Source organism: Anabrus simplex, chromosome 2 (genome assembly GCF_040414725.1).
Source record: "Anabrus simplex isolate iqAnaSimp1 chromosome 2, ASM4041472v1, whole genome shotgun sequence".
NCBI lineage: Eukaryota > Metazoa > Arthropoda > Insecta > Orthoptera > Tettigoniidae > Anabrus > Anabrus simplex.
In genome coordinates, this window is record NC_090266.1 from 819901053 (window position 1) to 819923629 (window position 22577).

Sequence of the window (22577 nt, forward strand, 5' to 3'; positions counted from 1 at the left end):
AGAGAATAGTTTTATACTAGGCCTTAAATCGATTGCTCCCACTTATTGAGGGTCAATACTTAATTACAAGTCGGGAGCACCTTATCCATTTCACCCTTACTTTTTCTCTTTTTTCTTTTTAATAACATTCCATTTTTCCTTTCATTTTTTCCCAAACAATACCAAGATCTCCTTTCATTAGGTTCCCACACACCAAGGAGCACACACAAAAAAGGGGTCGACCCAGGAAAAAGATAAACCCCAGCGGGCAAAGATAAAAGGAAACATCGGGAAAAGAACGGAAAGTGAATCAATCAGACAAACACGGGCCAGCGTGCGGTCAAGAAAGAAATAAATCGGGTCGAAAAAGATCGGAGCGCGCACCAAATAAGTAGAAGAGATAGCAACCGAGAGAAAATGGGCGATAAAGAACAGTCAAATATAAATTCAAAAGACCGACACTTCATCCAAATACTCGGCTCATACATTCACTCATTCATTCAGCCATACGAACAAATCGCCCTAACGGCAGATAACAGTCACCACTGGTGCTAATAGGTAAATCCGGCCAACTTGTAGAGCGCAATATAACCAAAAATCAATAAAGACAAAAGTCAATAGCGGCCAAACAGTTCCACTCACCGCAGACGTCAGCGGCACATGTCGTGGCCTCATGGCCACGCGCAGATCATCTACAAACATCGCTGTGTACGGCCAGAATAAATCTTCCGGTCGACACACAAACCATAATTCCAACTGGGGGCAAAGACATTTCGTTGAAAAGCCCATTATAATAGGCAGAGACTCAGATTTATATGCACCACAATTATATCAACAACGCACACAAACACATACCATCCTCTCCCCGAGTATCAAGAAGGTTTTTCGGTCAGCGGAAACAAAAAGGAGAAGAAAAGGAAGACAGATCATACACAAGAGATACAAATCCAAAATGGTACGTTACCCTCAATATCAATCTTCAGAACACGTTAATCGTGCAGTGATTTAGCACGGTTTTAAATCTAAAATACATCCATTTGAAAAGTAACGACATCGCTCCTTTGTGTGAGGGCTCCATATAATTATTCTTCCCAATCATCAGAACAAAATAATTATCAAGGAGAAGATAGTTAAAAGACCTAGTCAAGACAAGATCATCAATGCTCTTGACAGAGGGGGCTGCCCTCTATCGATAAAAGCCGGAAACACATATAGTAACAGTTTGATACCTATTCAGTGAAACATTGGTAAGACATTTTGGAAACCATGCTGGAGAAGCATGTTTCAAACATGAGACCAATATATGTAAAATCCTTGGTCTATGCAGACGACATTCTGATTTTGGTTGGGAAAAGGAGGATCTCCAACAAGCTCTTACTAAATGGGCTTATATATTCCAGGACCGTGGGATGGAAGTGAATGCGAGCAAAACCAAGGTCATACAGTTCACCAAAGGAGAAAAAACGGCTTCAGATCAAGTGGAAGAATGAGGATATTGAGCAAGTAGAACAAATTGAGTATCTGGTATCATTTTCAGAGAGGATGGAAAATTAGAGGCAGAAATAAACAACAGAATTAGAAAAGCTAATCAGGTTGACTATGGTATAAACAACACAATCATAGGGAAGAAAGAAATGATTAGAAACACAAAAATGCGGGTATATCATGCCGTGTACCCTCCTGTATGGTGCAGAGAGTTGGACAGTGCATAAAAACTGGAGAGCTATTTGGTTGCCGCTGTGATGAGATATTTGCGGAAAGTTGCCGGGAAACTCGAGGAGACCATATTAGAACAACCACAGTGAGGGATGAGCTTCAGCAGGAGCCAATAATGGATGTCATTGAGAGGAGAATATTGGGCTGGATTGGTCACCTAGAAAGAATGGAAGATGAAAGGAAAGCGAAGCAAGTGTGGCGAGCCAGACCAACAGGAAGAAGAACACGAGGGAGGAGACGGATTGAATGGGTGGAGTACATCTTGGCACTGATCAGGAAGCGAGGGAAGACCCTGGGTGAGGTTCAGGAATGGCACATGCCAGGAGAAACTTTAGTAAATGGCTGAAATATGCCCACTTCTATCGGCACAAAGGGAAAGAAGAAGAAGAAATAAACTCGTGTCCTCATCCTGAGGTGGTTCAACTCTTTTCAGGAACACCCGCAGTGGAGGTGAGTTGCATGTACTATTTCAAACACATGCCGGCACTCCTGCCATTCTTAAATTTCTGGCAGTACCGGGAATCGAAACCGGACCACCAGGACGGCAGCTAATAACACGAGCCGTTACGCTACAAAGTCGGACAGTTGTTATTGCTGAAACACCTACTACATCAACACAAGATCTACATTCTTTGTCTGATGTTATGATCACACCACAGTATCGTAATCTGCTTAAGACTTTTATTCAAAATACCTATGGATCACTCTTTGCTCTTTATAGAGAAATACTCTTCACAGGACAAATGACACAACGTACGGTATTCGCCATAAAGACGGCTGTTTCTGGATAGGTAAAGCAAATGTTAAGATTAATGGCAACTCGTAAAAGGTGTTACCTATGAACCTACTAACGATCTCTTAAAACATCTTTTCTAATGAATACCTGAAAGGATATAATATCACAAGATGATCTTGAGTAATACTTTTTGCTACTGACGTAACACAACGTAATAGGGATGTAGGCAGAGAAAGTTCACGCCAGATAGCGCCCGTGTACTACTGGGTAAGCGCAAGGCGATCGTCTTATGTTTCTCCCAATCAGCTGCGAGTAATGTATAGAATGTGACCGAGTTTTCTGAGCTAAAGCGGACTGTATCTTCTCTAATTTTACTCGAAGACTATATTAATTAATTGTATAGGTATATCCCCTAGTATATTACGGACGATGTTCAGCGTTTAAGCGTTAAACAGCTGCAAAATGAGCTACGGACCAGAAACGCTAAAACTAGCGGGAGTAATGAAGAATTAGTACAGCGGTAATTAGAAAATTCTAACACGCTTTGTTATCCAAATAATGAATAGGAGTCAGCATGCCTTTTCCTAAAGATTACAATTACTTGAGTGTTGTACATCGATAAATATATAAATGTACCTCCACAAGACTTAAATAATGAATAGATATTTAAACACGCACTTGGTCCCCTTGCTTATAGACTTCGATTCACGTATTTTTTAAGGTTGATGGTTTACTTACACGAAACTGCAGATACAGCCTTTATCCACCACCAAAGGCATGTGAATATTTTTGAGTTTCCCAGTGCCGGTTCCTTTGAATATTTGAACATCAGCCATAAGGTGAAGATCATTATCACAGATTTGCATCTGACGGATGATTTCGTATTTAGAAAATCGGAAATAGATGGAGCACCTGTTTCCAACTACAAATCATTGTGTTATGCTGGATACAGACTTTTCAGCGAAAAGTTTGTTTAGTTTATAAAAGGTTAATTTCAATCGGGTGAAATTCTAAAATGCAGTGCTGTGAAATCCGAGTACACAAAACATAAGGCCTATAATGTGAAGCTTATTTTAGGAGTAGGCCTACCTGGTGACATTATAGGCAGGGAATGTAAACATTTTGCTGGAGCAGGCCCCAAGGCATGTTGTAAGCATATTGCTGCTGTAAGCTACCCATTAGAGTACTTCCCTAAGACTGGTATTATTCAGTGTTCAGAAACATGCAGCCAAAATTTATAAACTTTTCAGTATCCCCATACCAAACGGTTGAGGACAGTTAGCCCTATTAAAGTGGAATGTTTGCCCTTGGAACAAGTTTTGCTATTATAATCTCAGTTACACCAGTTATAACTCTAGTCGGGGGATATTTCTGTCTAAAAGCAAGGGGGATGTTTTCAAGGATATTTTCCCTATCAGGCCACATGTTCAACTCTTTAAATTGGCAGTACATGAATTCAATCCAAACATTAAATATTATCCCAACAGTAGTTTCATGGATTCCGAAGTTAAGGCTTAGTTCTTTGTCAGATTTGTTGGTCCTTACATTCATAACTGTCAAGAAGAAACACACTCTGGGTTCAAGAGGGAATATCTGTAAATAGTATCTGTTTTCTCCCAGAACAGCAAACACCAAATTACAATGTTGGACGTCTACAAACCCTGTATAGCGCAATATGGCATCAGGATTACGCATTGTTTGCTCAACAACCAAATTACCTGTAGTATTTTTTGAGTGCTGAGGTCTTTGAAAATGGGAGTCACAAATGTAACATTCACTTCTTCGGGTATATGCACGATTTCTTCCCGTACTTCAAAGGAGGTGATTTCTGCATATTCCGATATTGTAGGCTTATCGTAGTAATCCGGCAATTTTCTGGTGTATGGTCTCTTCCTTGCTTTTGTTGTTTCCGTGGTCCACGGAAAAAGCGATGAAACAACGCCCGGTTTTAATCTTGCTCTCTCACCTTTAAATACAAACGCATAAATTCGGTGCTAGTTATCAAAATGCCTAATCAGTTTATAGGTAGAAAATAGGAATTATTTCCCTTCGTAAATCGTACTTACCCAACAAAATTTTCGTGAAGTCACCGGGTTGAAAATAATGGGAACACACTTTAATATTTTCGGTCAGATTCTTCTCACCGAAATTTTTCTTCTAAGAGCATGTATCCATTTCTTCCTCATTTCTTTATTTTGTGGGAACTGGTGAAACGAAAATGGGCTTCCCTGATTTTTTCAAAGAGGAACACTGTAATAGCTCGGCATAGTCACGAAAATAACAATTTAAGCAACTTAAATTCGTGGATATTTAGCGGCATGAGTACACAGGAGACAAATGAAGAGCGCATTGCGCTTACCCAGTACAACAGCAGTGCGCTCTATCGGTGCTAGTTCTATACATCCCTATTACAAGAGGACAGAAGCTGTAAATGCAAATAAGAGTCGCAAGTATCGAAAGTTTATTTCTAAGCACTTCCCTTCACATCAACCGACTGCACGTGGTCATAATACGAGTATTATCTACAAGCAACTTCTAAGAGCTTCGTAAGATTCTGGTCACACAGGTCACGAGTCAGAAATTCAAGAAATAGAGAGAGATTTACAATATGCGGATATTATTCAGTAATGGCTCAACAAGATCAGACCTCACCCGTAAAGATAAGCATCGCACACGAGTTACATAAACCAGCACGTCGCACCTACTGTCGCAGATGCGTTATTACACGTGGAAAAGATTATCTCTGGCAAGCAGACTTAGTAAAACTGATTCCATATGCCTCTGGCCATAAGGGGTATAAGTATCTACTTGCTCTCATGGATGTGTACTCTGAGTTATCTTTTGCACAACCTGTGCGCTCTAAGACAGCAGCTCAAGTCAAAGACGCATTTAAACATATTGATCCAAAATCCTCATTGTCTACTTGGAAATGTAAACACCTAACTGCCAAAAATCGTACAACAGAAACTATTCTTGAGATAATACTTTGCCAGTAGTTTACCTCTTCTTCATACTGTGTAAACAGAATGTTATCAACCTGCATTAACTGTTTTTGTCTGGTGATGTACGTAAGACCATGCCTGTGGTCTTGAGAATGTTCGTGAAGTTACAGTAGTTCGTAGCGGTGCTTCCAGTCATTAAAACCGGTAGAAAAATGCGTTTTTACATTGTCTGATTGAAATAAACAGCAATGAATACAGAATACCGTACTTTCCCAGTTGACTGTGAATACAATAACCAATCTCTTAAAGCAACGTCCCAATTACGAAGAGTACTCTTAAACATGTTTTGAGACAATGTTCTTTTACCATCATTGTAAGTTCGCAGAGATTTCGAAAATGCACCATTACGTTTTGTTTTGGACAATGTTTAATAACATTCTCAACTACTGAATTTAACTTGACATTCCAAGTAGCAGGATAATCTATAGAAAATGAATTAGGTAAGGTTACCTCGGGTTGTGATTGTGAAATAGTTCCAAACGGCTGCTGGATAACTTCAGGCTCACCGTTCAATTTAGTATTACCATAGGACTGATCAGCCTGTATATCTAGGCATTGTAAGTCTTCTTGTGTAAAGTTAAATGGGACCGATGACGAAGTCGAAGGTTTTTAAGTCATCTTAGCATTCCGATTCCGTGGATGGAGTCGAACGAGTCAAAGTAAAGAGCTTTATCATTTTAGGCACTTTCTTAAGTAGGTAGTTCAAGTTCGTCACTCTGCTTTTTAGCAGCGCGTTTTTGTATTCAGCATCATTTAACTTTTTACTCATGGTTAAATACTGGAAAACATGTAAGAATTACACGAGACAATGAGTAGGCTAGTTGAAGTCATCAGGTTGATGGTGAGCGGATGTAAACAACAAATACGCACACGAACCGTCACGAGCCAATGACAGACAGGCTGTCTAGATTAACAGGGTTGCCAAGCCACCTGCTACAATTGCTCACCCAGCACACGTACGATTTAATTAATACCTTTCTTATTGTTTGCAGTTATTTAATTTTCTTCATACAGTTTAAATATATAGATTACATTCAGGTTTTAAACTTAGAATAATTTAAAGTTTTTACGTAGGCTAATGAAATAATTGGAATAATTTGTGGGAAGTTGAAGTAATTCGTGTGTAATGAATTTAAGACGTAATTCACGCAGGCCATTTTTCAATCTGCCGGCCGCCGCCCCTCAAAAACTGGCGTCCTGGGCAAATACCCACTCCGCCCATTTGTAAATCGGGGCCTGGATCCGATGCAAGTAAAACTAATGTTAACAGCTTTTGTATTTTTCAAATCCGAAACTCGCTAATATGCAACATGGAAATGCTGTAGGGAACGCCCATATTGAGTCCATAAATGGCGGCTCAATTAGTAACATTCGTGTCCTGACCTGTGTATAGAGACATTGAGCTGACGGAGCGATCGCAGCGCCCAAATGTCAAAACCCTTCTCTTTTTTGTACAACCTATGGTTTAAGTAATTATTTCGTAAAACAAATTTTTGACAAATAGTAGTTCCTTTAAATCAGCTGATCAACTGTATACCGACGGAAGGAACTTTTCCAGATTGTTTGAAATTTACTGTTACAATACCTGTCTTTAATAATGCTGGTAGATTGGATCCAGACAAATATCTTCTTCTTCTACCGCTTTTCCCACATCTGTGGGGTCGTGGGTGCGAACTATGTCGCACGTATGGATTTGGCCCTATTTTACAGCCGGATGCCCTTCCGGACTCCAACCATATATGGAGGGATGTAATTACTATTGCGTATTTCTGTGGGGGTCGGTAGTGTGGTGTGTTGTCAGAATATGAAGATCCAGACAACTATCGACCCGCTTCAATTGTTCCAATTATATCTAAAATAATAGAACATTTTATGAAGGAACAGTTATCAGCTTGATATGAAAATTACAATTTATTAAGTACCGCACACTTTAGTTTCATAACTGGTAAATCCAACATTAAAGCACAATATCCGCCATCAGGGTGACAATAGCGACACTTTAATGGGCATATTGCCCTTCCTTCTCCCTACTCTATACACATCGTCTATGTACACCTCACTAAATTTCATTTTATTTTGCACTACATCCACCACCTTATACACTAGGTCCACTTTCGTTTTCCTTGCACCTTCTTGTATTCCATAAATAAATATATTCTCCCTTCCATCCTGATCACCATTAGCTCCTTCCCTCTTCCCCTTTACCAGCTTCTCTTCCATGTTTTTGATCTTCTTCTTCCTCGGTATTTCTATCTCTTCTTCATTGCTTTCCACCTTCACCTTTAGTTCTTTATCTCCTCTTCGATACACTGCTTTATATCCTTACCCTGATTCATTATCAACTCCCTTACCTGCTCCGTCTGACATGCTTCCTTCACCACTTCCTTTATTGCCTCAATTTCTTCCCATCCAAGAGCACCCACAGAGCCTGGACCTGGATTTGTCTCCACTACTGCTACCGTTAGCAACACTGTCACCACCACTGACACAAGCAGCTCTGCCAATAACCCCTCTTTCATATCCTTCTTCTTCTTCTTCTTCTTCTTTACTTCTTTACTCCTCCATCTGTTCTGCCAACTTCCTATCGTAGCCCTATATTGTTGCAATATGTTCCCCATTCTTCAGCACTCACTCAGCACATCCGTTCTCTCTGCCTTCTCAATCAAGACTGAGTGAATATTAAAGCTGTAGAAACTGTTGTGACCGAAGTAATACAGGGTTTTGAGTCTCACCACATACGTAACATGTGCTACATTGTTAGACCTCAGTAAAGCTTTCGATTCCGTACCACATGATATTCTAATAAGAAAGCTCAATTATTACGGGGTCAAAATTTAGAATTATTATTAACAAGATCCTATCTTAACGACACATGTCACATCGTACAAGTTGAAAACCAAAAATCTGAAACACTCAAATTAGAAACAGGCGTAGTTCGGGGATCTGTTATAGGACCTTTTCTCTTCCTCGAGTATATAAATGATATTGTAATTTACCCTGCAGGTCAGTATTCAGTGCAGATGATGTCACTATCGTAACAACTGGTAAGGACTTAACAAATGTGGAAGATGAAAGGTTAGAGATGCTACACACATCATCCAATTGGCTGCAGGCTAGTTAACTTTTTAAGTAGTAACAAGTTAGAAGTTATTTATTTTCACTTAATTAAATCAACCTTAGATGAGAATGAACATAGTTCTGTCAAATTATTGGGAATGCATTTGGATTCTATATTAACCTGGTATCACAAAAGTTATGTAAAAACTGTCTGGATGGTTATTTTTACTTCGAAGGCTGAAAGAGTCAGTTAGTAGTAATCATATGTTGCGTGCATACTATGCTTTCCTCCATTCTCATTTATCGTATGGTACCGTATTATAGGGGAATTCTACAGGCGCGCAAGATGCGTTTAAGTGGCAAAGAAAACAGGCAATAAGAAGTATAAAAGGCAAGGCCAATAGAGAATCATGCAGGCCTATGTTTCAAGAACATGATAACGAACGAATGATTGGTAGGCCTACCGGTGCCTATAATATTACCAATATCTGTCGTTGATGAGAAGGATATTATTGTGGAACAGCGTAGCCTTCTAGATAATTGTAAACAATCCGTACAATAAAAAGACTACCTATGCAGTTGATCGTTATCTTTTATTCAAGTTTTGGATGTTTTTCTCAGAAAGGAATTGAAAATATCTAGTGAAGCAAAGCAACTTTGGTGCTTTCTTTTTTCTTAGGTTTTCTTTATTAATATATCACCTTGTCCCTACTTTTAAACAACAGAACAGTGATAGTTTATCAAGGTTTTTAGCGAGTTCACAGTTTTTGTCACATACGGAAATTGTGGTAATGTGTATTAACCACCATCATAAATTGTGGTTAATAGTGTTGTGAAGTGATTAATACTTATACGTATAGGAACTGGGTGAAAACTGACAAGCCCATTCAAATTTCATGGGTAGGAGAAGTTGAAGAAGAAGAAAACAAACTGCACACTGACAGCATCAGCATGGCATATTGTACGTTCCGTGGTAGTAAGTGAATATGCCACATGCCGCGAAACACTTCTCCACCGGCGTCGTGCGCATGGTCGTGCCGGGAAGTGCTTTGTCTCGGGAAAAATTGTTTTAAGTTTTTAAAATAAGTACCAATGGATCTCAGTGTTTACCTGCAAATTTCTGCATCTTACTGCACTGTTCTGCAATTCTTGTCGCCAATGTATGTTTGACATTGTAAATTAGTGTCTTTTGTGAAATATGCCGGATTTAAACCAAGTTTCTTTCCGACGTCGGAGGTTAACGTCACTAGACAGTTGTATCATTATTTTTAAGTGTTCGTGACATTCTATGCACGAGTAGGATTAGACATGCCGCTATTGCATTTTGACGTGTTTTAGATCATTGGCTTATTATGCAGTGTTAGGAAAACATTAGTTTATTTGCCTTCATCTGAATTATTCTTATCCCTCACACCTGTCCTTTGATGTGGTATTGTACCGGTTATCTAGAGAGTATTTAACAATGATTTTCCTTAATATTGCTGTCGGAATAAATGAGCATAAACTCCTTTACCCTAAGACTGCAACCTGATAATTTCTTTCTGCTGCAGGTTTGGAACAAATTTACTATGCTAGATCTAGTGATAACAGAATGTGCAGGTATCCTTTGCATAATCAAAAAAGTCTATTGGCATTTCTTAATCATTGCCTCTATAATGTATCCATTCAGGCCTAAAATTTGCTCTTAAGTAATATGAATACAGATACCCATTCTGTTATTAACAATTCAACAACTGCTCTTCTTACCCTTACAAGTTTTCACTGCTGGGCAAAAAGTATTCTTAAACTCTTTCTGGAAAATATCCAGTTAACCAGCCTGTTCCGTTTGACATCCGAATCTCAGGTGGTAGCTACTTCTAACAGGCGAAGGATAGAGGGGTTCTCCAAGTGGTGGACAAGAGGTTTTAATTTGAAATTGTATGGTACTGAGGTTTTTTTATTTTGTCGTTCCTATCATACTACTTCATCTCACTGGCCTGGATTTTACTCTCTCAGCGTCCAGGCCTTTTCTGCATGTTGGTATGGGGCAGTAATAAATCTTGTGCTTTGCCTGTTTTAGTTTAGTTCCTTCTTCCAGATCAGGTATCTAACGCTCTGGTAAAACATACTTTACCGGGCAAGTTGGCCATGCGGCTGTGTGCTTGCATCAGGGAGATAGTGGATTCAAACCCTACAGTTGGCAGACTTGAAAATGGTTTTCTGTGGTTTCCCATTTTCACACCAGGCAAATGGTGGGGTTGTACGTTAATTAAAGTCATGGCCGCTTCCTTCCCATCATCGCCATAAGACCTATCTGTGTTGCTGCGACGTAAAACCAATTGTAAAAAAAAAAAAAAAAAAAAAAAAGTACTTTTTTGTTGTACCCTTTTTCTGATCTCCATGTTCAATTCTGTATCAGTTTGCTTCCAAAGTAGTTGAAAGCTTTCCATAATTTGAAAGTCTTGTCCTGCAGTTTCTACGGGTACCTTTTCCTTAACTTTCTCCTCTAGTCATCACAAATGTCTCGCTTTTATCCACACTTATTTTCGTTTTATAATTTACGATATACTCTCTTGGCTCCAGTTCACCTTGGACTTCATTTGCTCCCCACTCCACAGTGCCGTCGCCTTCAGTTCTCTGTCTCCATACTTTTCCTTTATCTGCTTCACAATGTTCATTTACCATTATGAATGACAATTGCGACAACACACTTCCCTGTTTTAGTCCAGTTACATTCTGAAACCATTCTCTCCTCCCCACAGGAGTCTGGACATTGCTGCAACAATTGTTTTACATTGCTTGCATATAATCCTTTTTCCATATCCTTTCTACTTCATGACTTAACATACCATTGCTCAAGAGATGTTATCCCTATGCCTTTTCCAAATCAAGGAATGTCATCCCCATTTCTCTTATTCATTCCCCTTGCTTTGCCATCAGCTGTCATACTGAATATTTGGGCAGGTGTTAATTTTTCGTTTCTAAGGACAAAATGCACATATTTGCATTTTCCTTCCACCTTTCTTCTCATTTTCTTTTCTAGTATCCTTTCAAATATCTTTTGCTACTTGTGATATTTATGTGATTCCTCTATAAATATTACATACCTTCTTGTCACCTTTCTTAATTATTGATGCCAGGCTGAGTATAGGTCAGGCTGTAGAGCACTGGTCTTCTGAGCTCCAAGTTTGCCGGTTTAGACCCAGCTCAATCCGGTGGTATTTGACAGAGCTCATATGTGCTAGCCTTGTGTTTGTACATTTGTTGCCACGTAAATGAACTCGTGCAAGACAAAACTCTATCTCGGTGTCTTTGAAAACCGTAAAAGTAGTTAGTGGGACATAAAATCAATAACATTCTTAAATATTAATGTTATTCCCTTACTCCTATCGTCTGGCATAGATTTTTCTTTCCGCAAGTATAGTAGAGTTTTGCAACCTCGACCTAATGCGGATTGATAGGGTGTAGAGTTTTATGGAATAAGGGGTGGGTTATTCGCAATTCATAATATTTTGCTGCATATTAGTCTAATGAAAGTAGTAGCACAATACGTCACGCAGAAAAGTAAAACATACCGGTACCTTAAATAATTGTAAATTAAAAAGAAACTTCCACACAAAAATGAAAAAATGACTAGTTCTAGTTCTTTGTATGAAAAAATGGTGTGATACTTGACGCTCTTGCACTCATTTCATCTTCATGCAGCCTAGTCATGTAGTTGACAGAGAAACAAAATGTCTCGTAACTGTTCCATAGCTGGATCAGACGAGGCTTTATGGAGAGTGAGAAGTGCTTTCCTAAAGAGATTTTTCTGTTTTAGAAACCTTACCGAAGGAATGAACTCTTCATTCCAACCATTCCTTAATAATAGCTCCATTCATCCATATATTTGACCGATTCCTGTACTGTGGGTTTGAATCCCACTGTCGGCAGCCCTGAAAATGGTTTTCCGTGGTTTCCCATTTTTACACCAGGCATATGCTGGGGCTGTACCTTAATTAAGGCCACGGCCGCTTCCTTCAAATTCCTTTCTAGCCCCTTTCCTATCCCATCGTCGCCATAAGACCTATCTGTGTCAGTGCGACATAAGGCCACTAGCAAAAAAAAAAAGAGAGAGAAGATTCCTGTACCAAACAGGCAGATTGTAGAAGATGTCAGTCTCATTAGCAGACTTTTAAAAATTTTCAAATGCCTGAGGATTTTTGATTTGCCAATGAGCGCCAGTTTGAGCATATGGGTGCCTGTTGCAGTGCTGCATGCCAAGAATGTATCTCTCTCCTTACTTCTTTAATAGCCCGGGGCTGATTTTTCTTCCCTGGATCCAAGCATTTTCGAGGGGAGCATTCGAAAATTCAGACCCCCCTTCCTGGAATTTTTACACAAGGAAATATACAGAAACTGACAATAAACAAGTGAAAATCGATTCAGTGGTTGGTTCTCTTAAACATTCACAGATACATAATTGTACTCTTGAATCTATTTTCACTGGGCGAGTTGGCCGTGTGGTTAGAGTCGCACGGCTGTGAGCTTGCATCCGGGAGATAGTGAGTTCGAATCCCACTGTCGGCAGCCCTGAAGATGGTTTTCTGTGGTTTCCCATTTTCACACCAGGCAAATGCTGGGGCTGTACCGTAATTCAGGCCACGGCCGCTTCCTTCCCACTCCTAGGCCTTCCCAATCCCATCGTCGCCGTAAGACCTATCTGTGTCGGTGCGACGTTAAGCAATTAGCAAGCAAGAATCTATTTTCTAAGAAGCCTTGAAAGTTGGATTTTAGATTGTAATCAGAACATACTATTTGCTGTAAAACTGTTCAACTTGATCATATTGATCTTGTTCTGTATTTTAATGCAAAATTTTGTAGTGTTCCTGTATTGTAGTCTGAATATAAACATAATTTACTTGTATCAGTGTTCTTATAATGATATTCATGCATGCGTGCACCACACACGTGCAAGCACCTTCATAATGTTCTATCATTTTGTAACTGTAAACTCTATCGGTCGATGCTTGCTACACTATTGCTGTTGACATAGCACTTCTTCCACCTATCGAGCCAGCCAACACTTTTAACTTTCTAGGCTATGGAGTATCGTGTAATATTGACAATTAGCGCACAGAAATTCCTTGCAGAATTTGGGGACTTCTCTTGCAAAATATGTCCTGAATGTGTGTTCCTTTTTCCTTTTGCTGCCTAAGCCACAAATAAAAGCACGTCGCTCACTTTCTCACATTCACCACCTTTCATACATGTCATTTCATTTAAACTCTCAGTACAGGCTCTTTCACCAAGCTAGTGGCTGCACAGTTTGGGTCACATAGCTATCAGCTTGTATTTGGGAGATACTAGGTTCAAGCCCCACTGTCGGCAGTTCTGCAGATGGTTTCCCATCTTTACCGACAACATTCCCACCCCTAGCCCTTTCCTGTCTCATCATCGCTATAAAACCTATCTGGGTCTGTGCAACATAAAGCAAATTATAAAAATATGTAATGCCCTTTTCGCACACCAAGACTACTTTGGAACCCTTCTTTTTCCACCCTATTACTGTAGTTCGTCCAACATCTGAATCCATGACCTGCTGGACGGGTGTTCAAATGCCGGCACCAGAATCACATTTATGTGGCTCCCAAGCCACGTGGGTGTAGTGGGAAACGATTTAGCTGATAAGGCTGCCAAGGAGGGTGTGACATTGCCTCCGTTGCCGTACAGGGTTCCAATCGCTCTCAGCAGAGACATTTGGTTATGTCCCATTGGGAGATTGAGTGGCAAGCCACCCCTCTCTCAAATAAGCTGAGAGCGATAAAAGGAACTACGAAGGTATGGAAGACTTCACTTAGGGGTTCTCGGAGGGAAGCAGTGGTATTATGTCTTCTTCGGATTGGTCACGGCATAGTAATGCACTCCTACCTACTGAAGGGTGAACGCCGCCCCCCCCCCCTGGTGTGTACTTGCGGCAGTCATCTCACAGAGTGCGTGGACCTGGCTAATCCGTGCTGTAGTCTAAAACTCCCAAGTGCCATTTCCCTCATCCTACGAGAAGATGAGCCGTCGGCAAAACTTGTCATCCGTTTTATGAGTGGTGATAGCCTTTTTTATCATGTATAAAAGTGTATTTTATATTAGTGTGTTTTTGTAAACTACGCTTTTATCCCATTGACTCAATTTTAGTTCGTGTTTGTGTATTTTAATGTGTTATTTTAACTTCTAACTTGAATGATATACTGTATATTACTGTACTTAAAGGCAGTGCCTTACAGTAGGATACCAGTATAAGAAAATTTTGGGGACCTCTGAAATTAATTTGTTATACTGAAATAAGTCAATTCTTAAGAACTCACCTAGTACTAGTTATTATTGTTTTTAGGGGCAGAACTACGAGGTCATCTGCCCTGTTATATCCATTGCAGGATCTATATAACTTCAAAATACCATTATGAGTTACAGTATTGACAGATGTTTTCTTCAGAAAATCTGTTTTTACATTGTACCAGCATGTCTACACATTGTTTCAGAATCACATTTTTTTTTAAGTATGTGATTTTCTTCTGAACAGATCCAGACACAAAAGCTCGTTCCAAATAGTCACCAACCACTGCACAAGAATTAAAAACAGATTCTGGCACATCACTTCTGACACAAGAAAATCTTGAAGGCTATGTGCCATGTTCGTTGTCGGCTGAAGAGTCAAGCTCTGTCAATCACAATCATTTTGTGGGTTGTCTTCCTCTTCCTCATCACATGGATCTCTATCATTCATAATGTCCTCCACAGTTTCCTGTAAGTCTGTAAGACTTACCGTAGATGGTACATCCAACGTTGTACATAAATGCTTCCAATTCTCCTCGGTTTCCACATCATCCAACACTACACTTTCTGCGACGTCTTCTGTAAAAACCACTCCAGCTTTTCTAAAGCAGTTTGTGATGTCTGCATTCGGGGATTTCCATGCAGCATTAAACATCTGCGTTGCTCCCAATATGTTGATGTTAATGTCTCTATTCGTGGCAACATTGCACAGCATTCAATGGACCACACGAGCTCAGTAATGCCGCTTTACTGCATGAATTATACCCTGATCCAGCGGCTGCAGAATTGAAGTTGTGTTTGGAGGCAAAAATAAAGCTTTTACATGCTCCAAATGGCGAGGCACGCAATTATGGGAAGAGCAGTTGTCCTATAATAGAAGAATTCTCCTCTTTTTAGCCTTCATCCGATGTTCCAAGTTCATTAACCACTCTTTGAATAGCACAGATGTCATCCATGCCTTAGAGTTATGCCTGTATTCACAGGGCAAATGTTGCACCCCCTTGAAGCACCTCGGCTTCCCAAACTTCCCAATTATGAGAAGCTTCAATTTGTCCGTCCCTGTGGAATTGGTGCACAAAAGAGCCGTGATACGTTCTTTTGAATGTTTGCCCCCAAAACACTTATTTCCCTTGAAATCAAGGGTTTTGTTAGGCATTAGTTTATAAAATAACGCAGTTTCGTCTGCATTATAAATGTCTGCTGGCGAATGGCATCCGTTAGAGTCTCCAGCCGCCATGAAGACGCAACTTCCTTCGGGGCATTGTTAGCTTTACCATTTATAATTTTGTGGGATATGCCATATCTCTCCCGGAACCTATGAAGCCAACCAGCACTGCCCATAAACTCAGGTTACCGTGCGGTCAGGGGCACGCGGCTGTGAGCTTGCATCCGGGAGATAGTGGGTTCGAATCCCATTGTCGACGGTCCTGAAGATAGTTTTCCGTGGTTTCCCATTATCACACCAGGCAAACGCTGGGGCTGAACCTTAATTAAGGCCACGACCGTTTCCTTCCAACTCCTAGGCCTTTCTTATCCCATCGTCGCCATTAGACCTATCTTCAGTGCGACGTAAAGCAACTAGCAAAAAAAACTCAGGTGACGCAAGCGAACGTGTGAAAGATCGCGCACGCTTACATAACAGTGGGCCATTTATTGGAATGTTTTTACTCCGCATTTCCACAAACCAGGTATAGACAGCTTGGTCCACCTCCTTGTAGTCGGCTGTCCTGATCTTCTTACGCTGTGGACCTAGGGCATCAGCATCAATGGTTTTCCTCTATCTTACTTTTCTGTTTTAAAAAAGTAAAAAGTGTTGACGGGCTAATGCCATACTTCTTCGCTACTTCTCCTTTCTTTCCGCCTTTCTCTACTTTCGCAAGTATTTTACGTTTTTTCACTCAATGAAAACTGCTGTCGCTTCTGCTTATCCATTTGCGATGATATGAACTTATTTATTTAACGAAATGCACACGAACTTTGCAAGTTCACGTCGCTTTGTGAATTAAATACGAAAAAGAAACATGCAATGTATGATGCGACAAAACTGTCATGTTCATTGGTGGATTACAAACATCGTGATCCTACTCAGCCAATAGTGTGGCATCTTACATTGGTTGATGGGCGAAGCCTATTGGTTACACAAAACGTAGTGTTCATTAATGGATTGCAAACTTGGCGCTCCTACTCAGCTAATAGAGTGACGTCTTACATTGGATGACGGGCGAAGCATATTGGTTACACAAAAGAGATTGCCTTCTTGATCGCGTACGGTGCATATGTGGAAAATGGCGATCATATTGTCTGAAAAACGAAATAATGTAACAAGAAAAATGTTGGTCATAAAACAGGATGAATTTTAGTTTTAATTTGAGAAGATGTGGTCAGATCGGTAAAGAAAAGAGCTCGATTTTAATTAATTTTAATAATTTTAATTATCTTGTCTTTTCGCTCCATCTCATACCATTAGGGGCCGATGACCTAGCTGTTAGGCACCTTTAACCGATTTATGCCCAGGTGGGCATCTATTTCGACCATTTATTTCTTCCACTTCTCTGCTGTCACTTCCACCATTGCATTGAAGACACCCATTACGGCCTCTCCCACATCTGTATTAATGTTTCCAACTTCTCGAATTTATATCTTCTTCCTTAGTTTACAGTCTATGGTGCATACACTTGAATAAAATCCTTTACCTACTCCACTCTTCATCCTTAACTTTACTGTAGTTGTTGTACTGTAAACCAACTTAGCCACATATAAAACCTGGAACATGTTTGTCATCACTCCTACTCCATTCCTTGCCTCATATCTTCCATTCCAGTATATAGTCTTCCCTCCTCTATTTCCTCAGTCCCATCATAGCTACATTTTCCTTTGCTACGAAATCAGTCACCTCTTCTGACGTTCTAGTCAGGGTCATTATATTGTCACTTGAATGGTTGCCCACTCTTGACGGTTTCGATTCTTTAATTTCTTGATTATAGACATGCTTGGTTTCATTGTCATTCAATTTTCCGTGGTCTCCCATTTTCACAAGAGTCAAATGCTTGGGCTGTATCTTAAGGCCATGGCCGCCTCCTTCCTGCTCCTAGCCATTTGCTACCCCATTGTTGCCATAAGACCTATCAATGTCGGTGCAACAAAAAGCCAATTGTAAAAAGAATTATTGTTTTAAGAGGAACTAGGCAACCATCCCCTATTAACACTAATCAGAGGGAAAAAATGGAAGGGATCCGACTCTTCAAAAATGAAGGTATCAGCCAAGAAAAGACAAGAGCCACGAAAGATGTAAAAATGAAAGACTGCCTAGGCGACAAATGCTCTAATATCATCAGGGTCAGAAAGGAACAGTAGTTGACGAAGGGAGGTCGGATGGGATATATTAAAGTGAGGAGCCTGGCAAAAGTGCAAGCAATGAGAGGACTCGGCTAAAGGCCTAGCAGTCGCCAACCCACGCTGCCAAGTTACGATGGGCAGGGGAGTCCGTGGGTGCTAGTCTACTGCTCCCATCCTCATAGGGAGATCCCCAAGAGTTATAATTAGAACTGTGAGGACTTTGCCCTTGGTGAAACGTATATCCTGACTTGTTATCCCGTTCACCATCATACCATTGTCTACTGTCCATCTCGCAACTTTGTTCAGGTTTTCTTGTACTCTCTCAATCCTGCAACTTATTACTCTATACAGTATATTGTTATCCGCGAAGAGCCTTATCTGTGTTTCCTGTCCTTTACGCATATCATTTGTATAAGAAAACATTAAAATCCATTAATACTGCTTGTGGATGCCCCTTAATCAGTATGGGATCAGATGATGCTGTGCCTACTCTAATTCTCTGATTTCCGTTTTCTACATCTCCGAGGGGATGAAAAGGTGTGGATAGTGATATTCACGTGTGCTGTTTTCAGAGCTGTACACTTTGAGCTCATCAGGACTTTGTCTACTCCAGGGTTCCTTCAAGCGTTACGAAGATTCATTGCTCGGAGAGGGAGATCAAATGTTATTTACAGTGATAATGGAAGGAATTTTGTGGGAGCTGAAAATACGTTCCATGATCTTGACTGGACGAAAGTGAGTGTAGAGGCTAGTTGTCTGAGAATCGCTTGGAAATTCATTCCTCCCACGGCTATATGGTGGGGAGGTTTTTGGGAACGTATTGTTCAGATGCTAAAGAAGTTGTTGCGACGAATCTTAGGTCGTTCCTCTTTGAATTACGAGGAACTGTTGACAGTACTAATGGACACTGAAACAGTTATTAATTCCCGACCATTGACTTACTTATCTGAAGACTGTGATGATTTACTAGCATTGACTCCAGCAATGTTTCTTCAGGATATTCCTAGGGTGGGAGTGCCCGATATTGATCACAGTGATCAGATAAGCCACGGAAAGAGATTCAGATATATGCAGCATCTGAGGACAGAATTATGCAAAAGATTCAGGATAGAGTACTTAGGACAACTTAAACCGGGGAAAGGTCAGGCGAACCCTCATCGAGAGTTGAAGGTTGGGGAAGTAGTGATCCTTGGAAGTGACAGAGCACGTAGAATGGACTGGCCTTTAGGAAGAGTGGTTGCTGTATATCCCGGGAAAGACAATGTTGTCAAGGTGAAGACTGCTGGTGGTGAGTTGGACTGGCCTGTGCAGAACATCTATCCACTGGAAGCAACTCCCATTACTGAGTGGCAGAATGAAGAAGAGGTCCAGGATAAGAGCCCTCCTGTGCCTGTCTCTAGCAGAACTGTTCCACGAGTGGTTACTACAAGATGTGGGAGGAAGATACGAATCCCCTCTCGTCTCAGTTTGTAGATTTTCTTTGCTTTTGTTTTGTTTAGGTTGTGAAATTAGTGGTTTTAATCCTATGATTAAAAGGTGGGAGGATGTTATGAAAATTTGGTTATGATTGTTTGCTCTTGGCCTCAAAAAAAAAAAAAAAAAAAAAAAAAAAAAAAAAAAAATTGTGGACACTGGCAGGATATCAATGTTTTACTTGGACTCTGTGGTGTGTGATGCCTGATGGGACAGTGAAGACAAAAGAGTGGTGTATAATGGTGGTAGCCATGTGTATGTATTATATCATGTTTGTGTTGTCGTGCAATAAATAGTATGTTCTATCTTTGTGGTTAATACTAGTTCAGTGAATTAGTCCCTTAACGAAACAGTTATAAATAATGGATTAGTCCATATTTTAAAGAAAGTTTGCAAAATAACTTAAAACAGTGCTCTGACTACGTTGTTTGTTTTGGTGAATTACAGTACACTACTCAACAGGGTTTTCATCACATGGACATGAATAACTATTTTTAGGTAATTAGTATGTCCTGATTACGAATATAGCCTTGGGAAATTGCCTGCACGTCACATGTTTTATAAACTCATATTTTTTAGTTAGCGAATCATATAAAAATGTGTTAAAACCTACCGAGTTTGAAAAGGGTAGTGTTCTTTAACAAAGATCTTTTACAGAAATACATATAATTTCCGTTCTCTTATAAAGTACCATTTGAAACATACTTTTTCTTTTGTGGTTTGAATGAATGTTACCCTTCGTAGTGGTTTATTGTTTTATTACCCTTATTATGCCTCTGCATGGAGGGTAGGCACATCCAGCTATAACTGACTAATGGAAAGAAAAAATGGTTGCTTGCCATTGTATTGTGAAAATATGGTTGCTTGCTGTTGTATTGAGAGACAAGAAACAATTAGTTCTGGTTGTGGAAGTGTTGTGAGCGGTACTCATTATTCTGCAATAGTGTTAAATGGATCACAATTGTCATTCATGTAAAAATTCTCCAAATATTTTCTGCTATGTTTCTGGGGAATTAATTTTGAAATCTCAATGTCGATCAATTACAGACAATGTAAAAAAGAAAAGCATAATACTTGTATGTTGGCTGTAAAGTAGGTGGTCAGGATAAAATTTGGACACCACACGTGTGTTGTGTAACGTGTTATGTGAAGTTAACAGAGTGGTTGCGGTGGAAAAATAACAATGTGTCTTTTCCTATTCCAATGATTTGGCGGCAGCCTACCAGTCATCCGGAAAACTGTTACTTCTTTATTACCAAAACAGAGGTATTTTCAAGGAAGACTAAAGGTAACATTGTGTATCCTAATTTACCATCGGCCACAAGACCCATGCCACATTGTCCAGAGCTTCCCGTCCGTATCCCTCCCCCCAGTGGGGAAGATTGTCATTCCAGAGGAACACGAACAACCAGAATCCTCAAGACTACCCTTCACCTTCCACTGATCCTACCTACATTCCCGAACATCATAAAACACCTCATCTAACACGACAGTCAGAACTTAATGACCTAGTTAGGGATTTAGGTCTTTTCAAGCAACATGCTGAACTATTAGGTTCTAGATTACAAGAATGCAATTTATTAGCAAGAAATAACAAGATTTCAGTGTTCAGAAAACGAAATGATAAGCTGACTACTTATTTTGCAATGGAAAATTCTGTTCATGCATGCAAAAAAATATTTGGGCTGATGGATGAATTAGATATTGAATACAATCCAGAAGAATGGAGACTGTTCATCAATTCATAAAAACTAAGCTTGAAAGCAGTTTTATTGCGCAATGACAATACAAAACCGTCCATTCCAGTGGCTCATTCAGCTGCTATGAAAGAAACTTCTGAAAACATGTCACTAATATTGAATGAAATAAATTATAATGAACATTGCTGGGCAATTTGAAAGTATTAGCTTTGTTGCTTGGATTACAAGGAGGGTTTACTAAATAGTGGTGTTTTTTTATGTTTGTGGGACAGTTGATTAAAAGCACAGCATTATGTGGTGAAGGACTGACCTATCAGAAAACGTTGAACATAATGTTAAATATTCTCCACTAGTGCAACATGAAAAAGTACTACTTCTGCCTCTGCATATAAAGCTAGGGCTAAATAACAATTTTGTGAAAGCTCTAGATAAGAGTGGAGAAGCCTTTCAATACTTAAAGACTCTCTTCCCTAAAACCAGTTATGCTAAATTAAAAGAAGGCATATTTGTCAGTCCACAAATTAGAAAACTTTTGAAGGACAGCATTTTTGAGAAAAAACTTAACCCTAAGGAATTACGAGCATGGAAATCTTTTGCATCTGTTGTCAAAGGATTTTCAGGGAATCACAAGGAAGAAAATTATTGCCAATTAATAGAGACGTCACTAAGAAACTACAAAGAAATGGGCTGCCGTATGTCACTGAAGATCTACTTCTTACATTCACATTTGGACTTCTTTCCTGAGAACTTGTGGGCCATAAGTGATGATCAGGGAGAGTGATTTCACCAAGACATTGCTACAATAGAGCAGTGGTATCAAGGAAGATGGGGTCCTCCAATGATGGGCGATTATTGCTGGTTTTTACAAAGGGAAGATTCCAGTTCACATAAGAGAGAAAATAAGGTATTTTTCTCTACTTTATTCCATGAAGAGTAGTTGTTATAAGTCTTAATAGCTGGTTAGTTATTAATATACCAGTTCTATTATATCTAAGCTACTCTTGAAAAAGTTCATAGAAAAATGAGAACAAAGTAATTTTTAATAGATCAAAACTCCCGATTTATTCAATGTATCAAGTTAATTCTATAACACAAAAAGTGACGTGTTATGAACTTTTCAGTGTCATTTTTGTGTTCAGCACATGCAAATTATTTAAGATCAGGCTATTTTATTAATGTTATGGGGGAAAAGTTCAAATTTATTGTAGTGTTATTAGACGAATTTATCCAAAGAGGACACATGGACTTGTGTGTAAGGTTTACGGATGTAAATCTTCAAAAGTTGCAACA

The 22577-nt window shown here is 39.7% G+C and overlaps 1 protein-coding gene across 1 annotated transcript in view; it reads left to right on the forward strand.

Moving 5' to 3' along the window:
* The first annotated feature begins 9470 nt into the window (after window positions 1-9470).
* LOC136863118 (sugar transporter SWEET1) overlaps window positions 9471-22577 on the forward strand; it is a 134013-nt gene continuing 120906 nt past the window's right edge. The window contains exon 1 of the mRNA XM_067139460.2: window positions 9471-9650. Coding sequence (XP_066995561.1) covers window positions 9583-9650 — 68 coding nt within the window. The 5' untranslated portion in view covers window positions 9471-9582. The remainder of the gene's footprint in view (window positions 9651-22577) is intronic.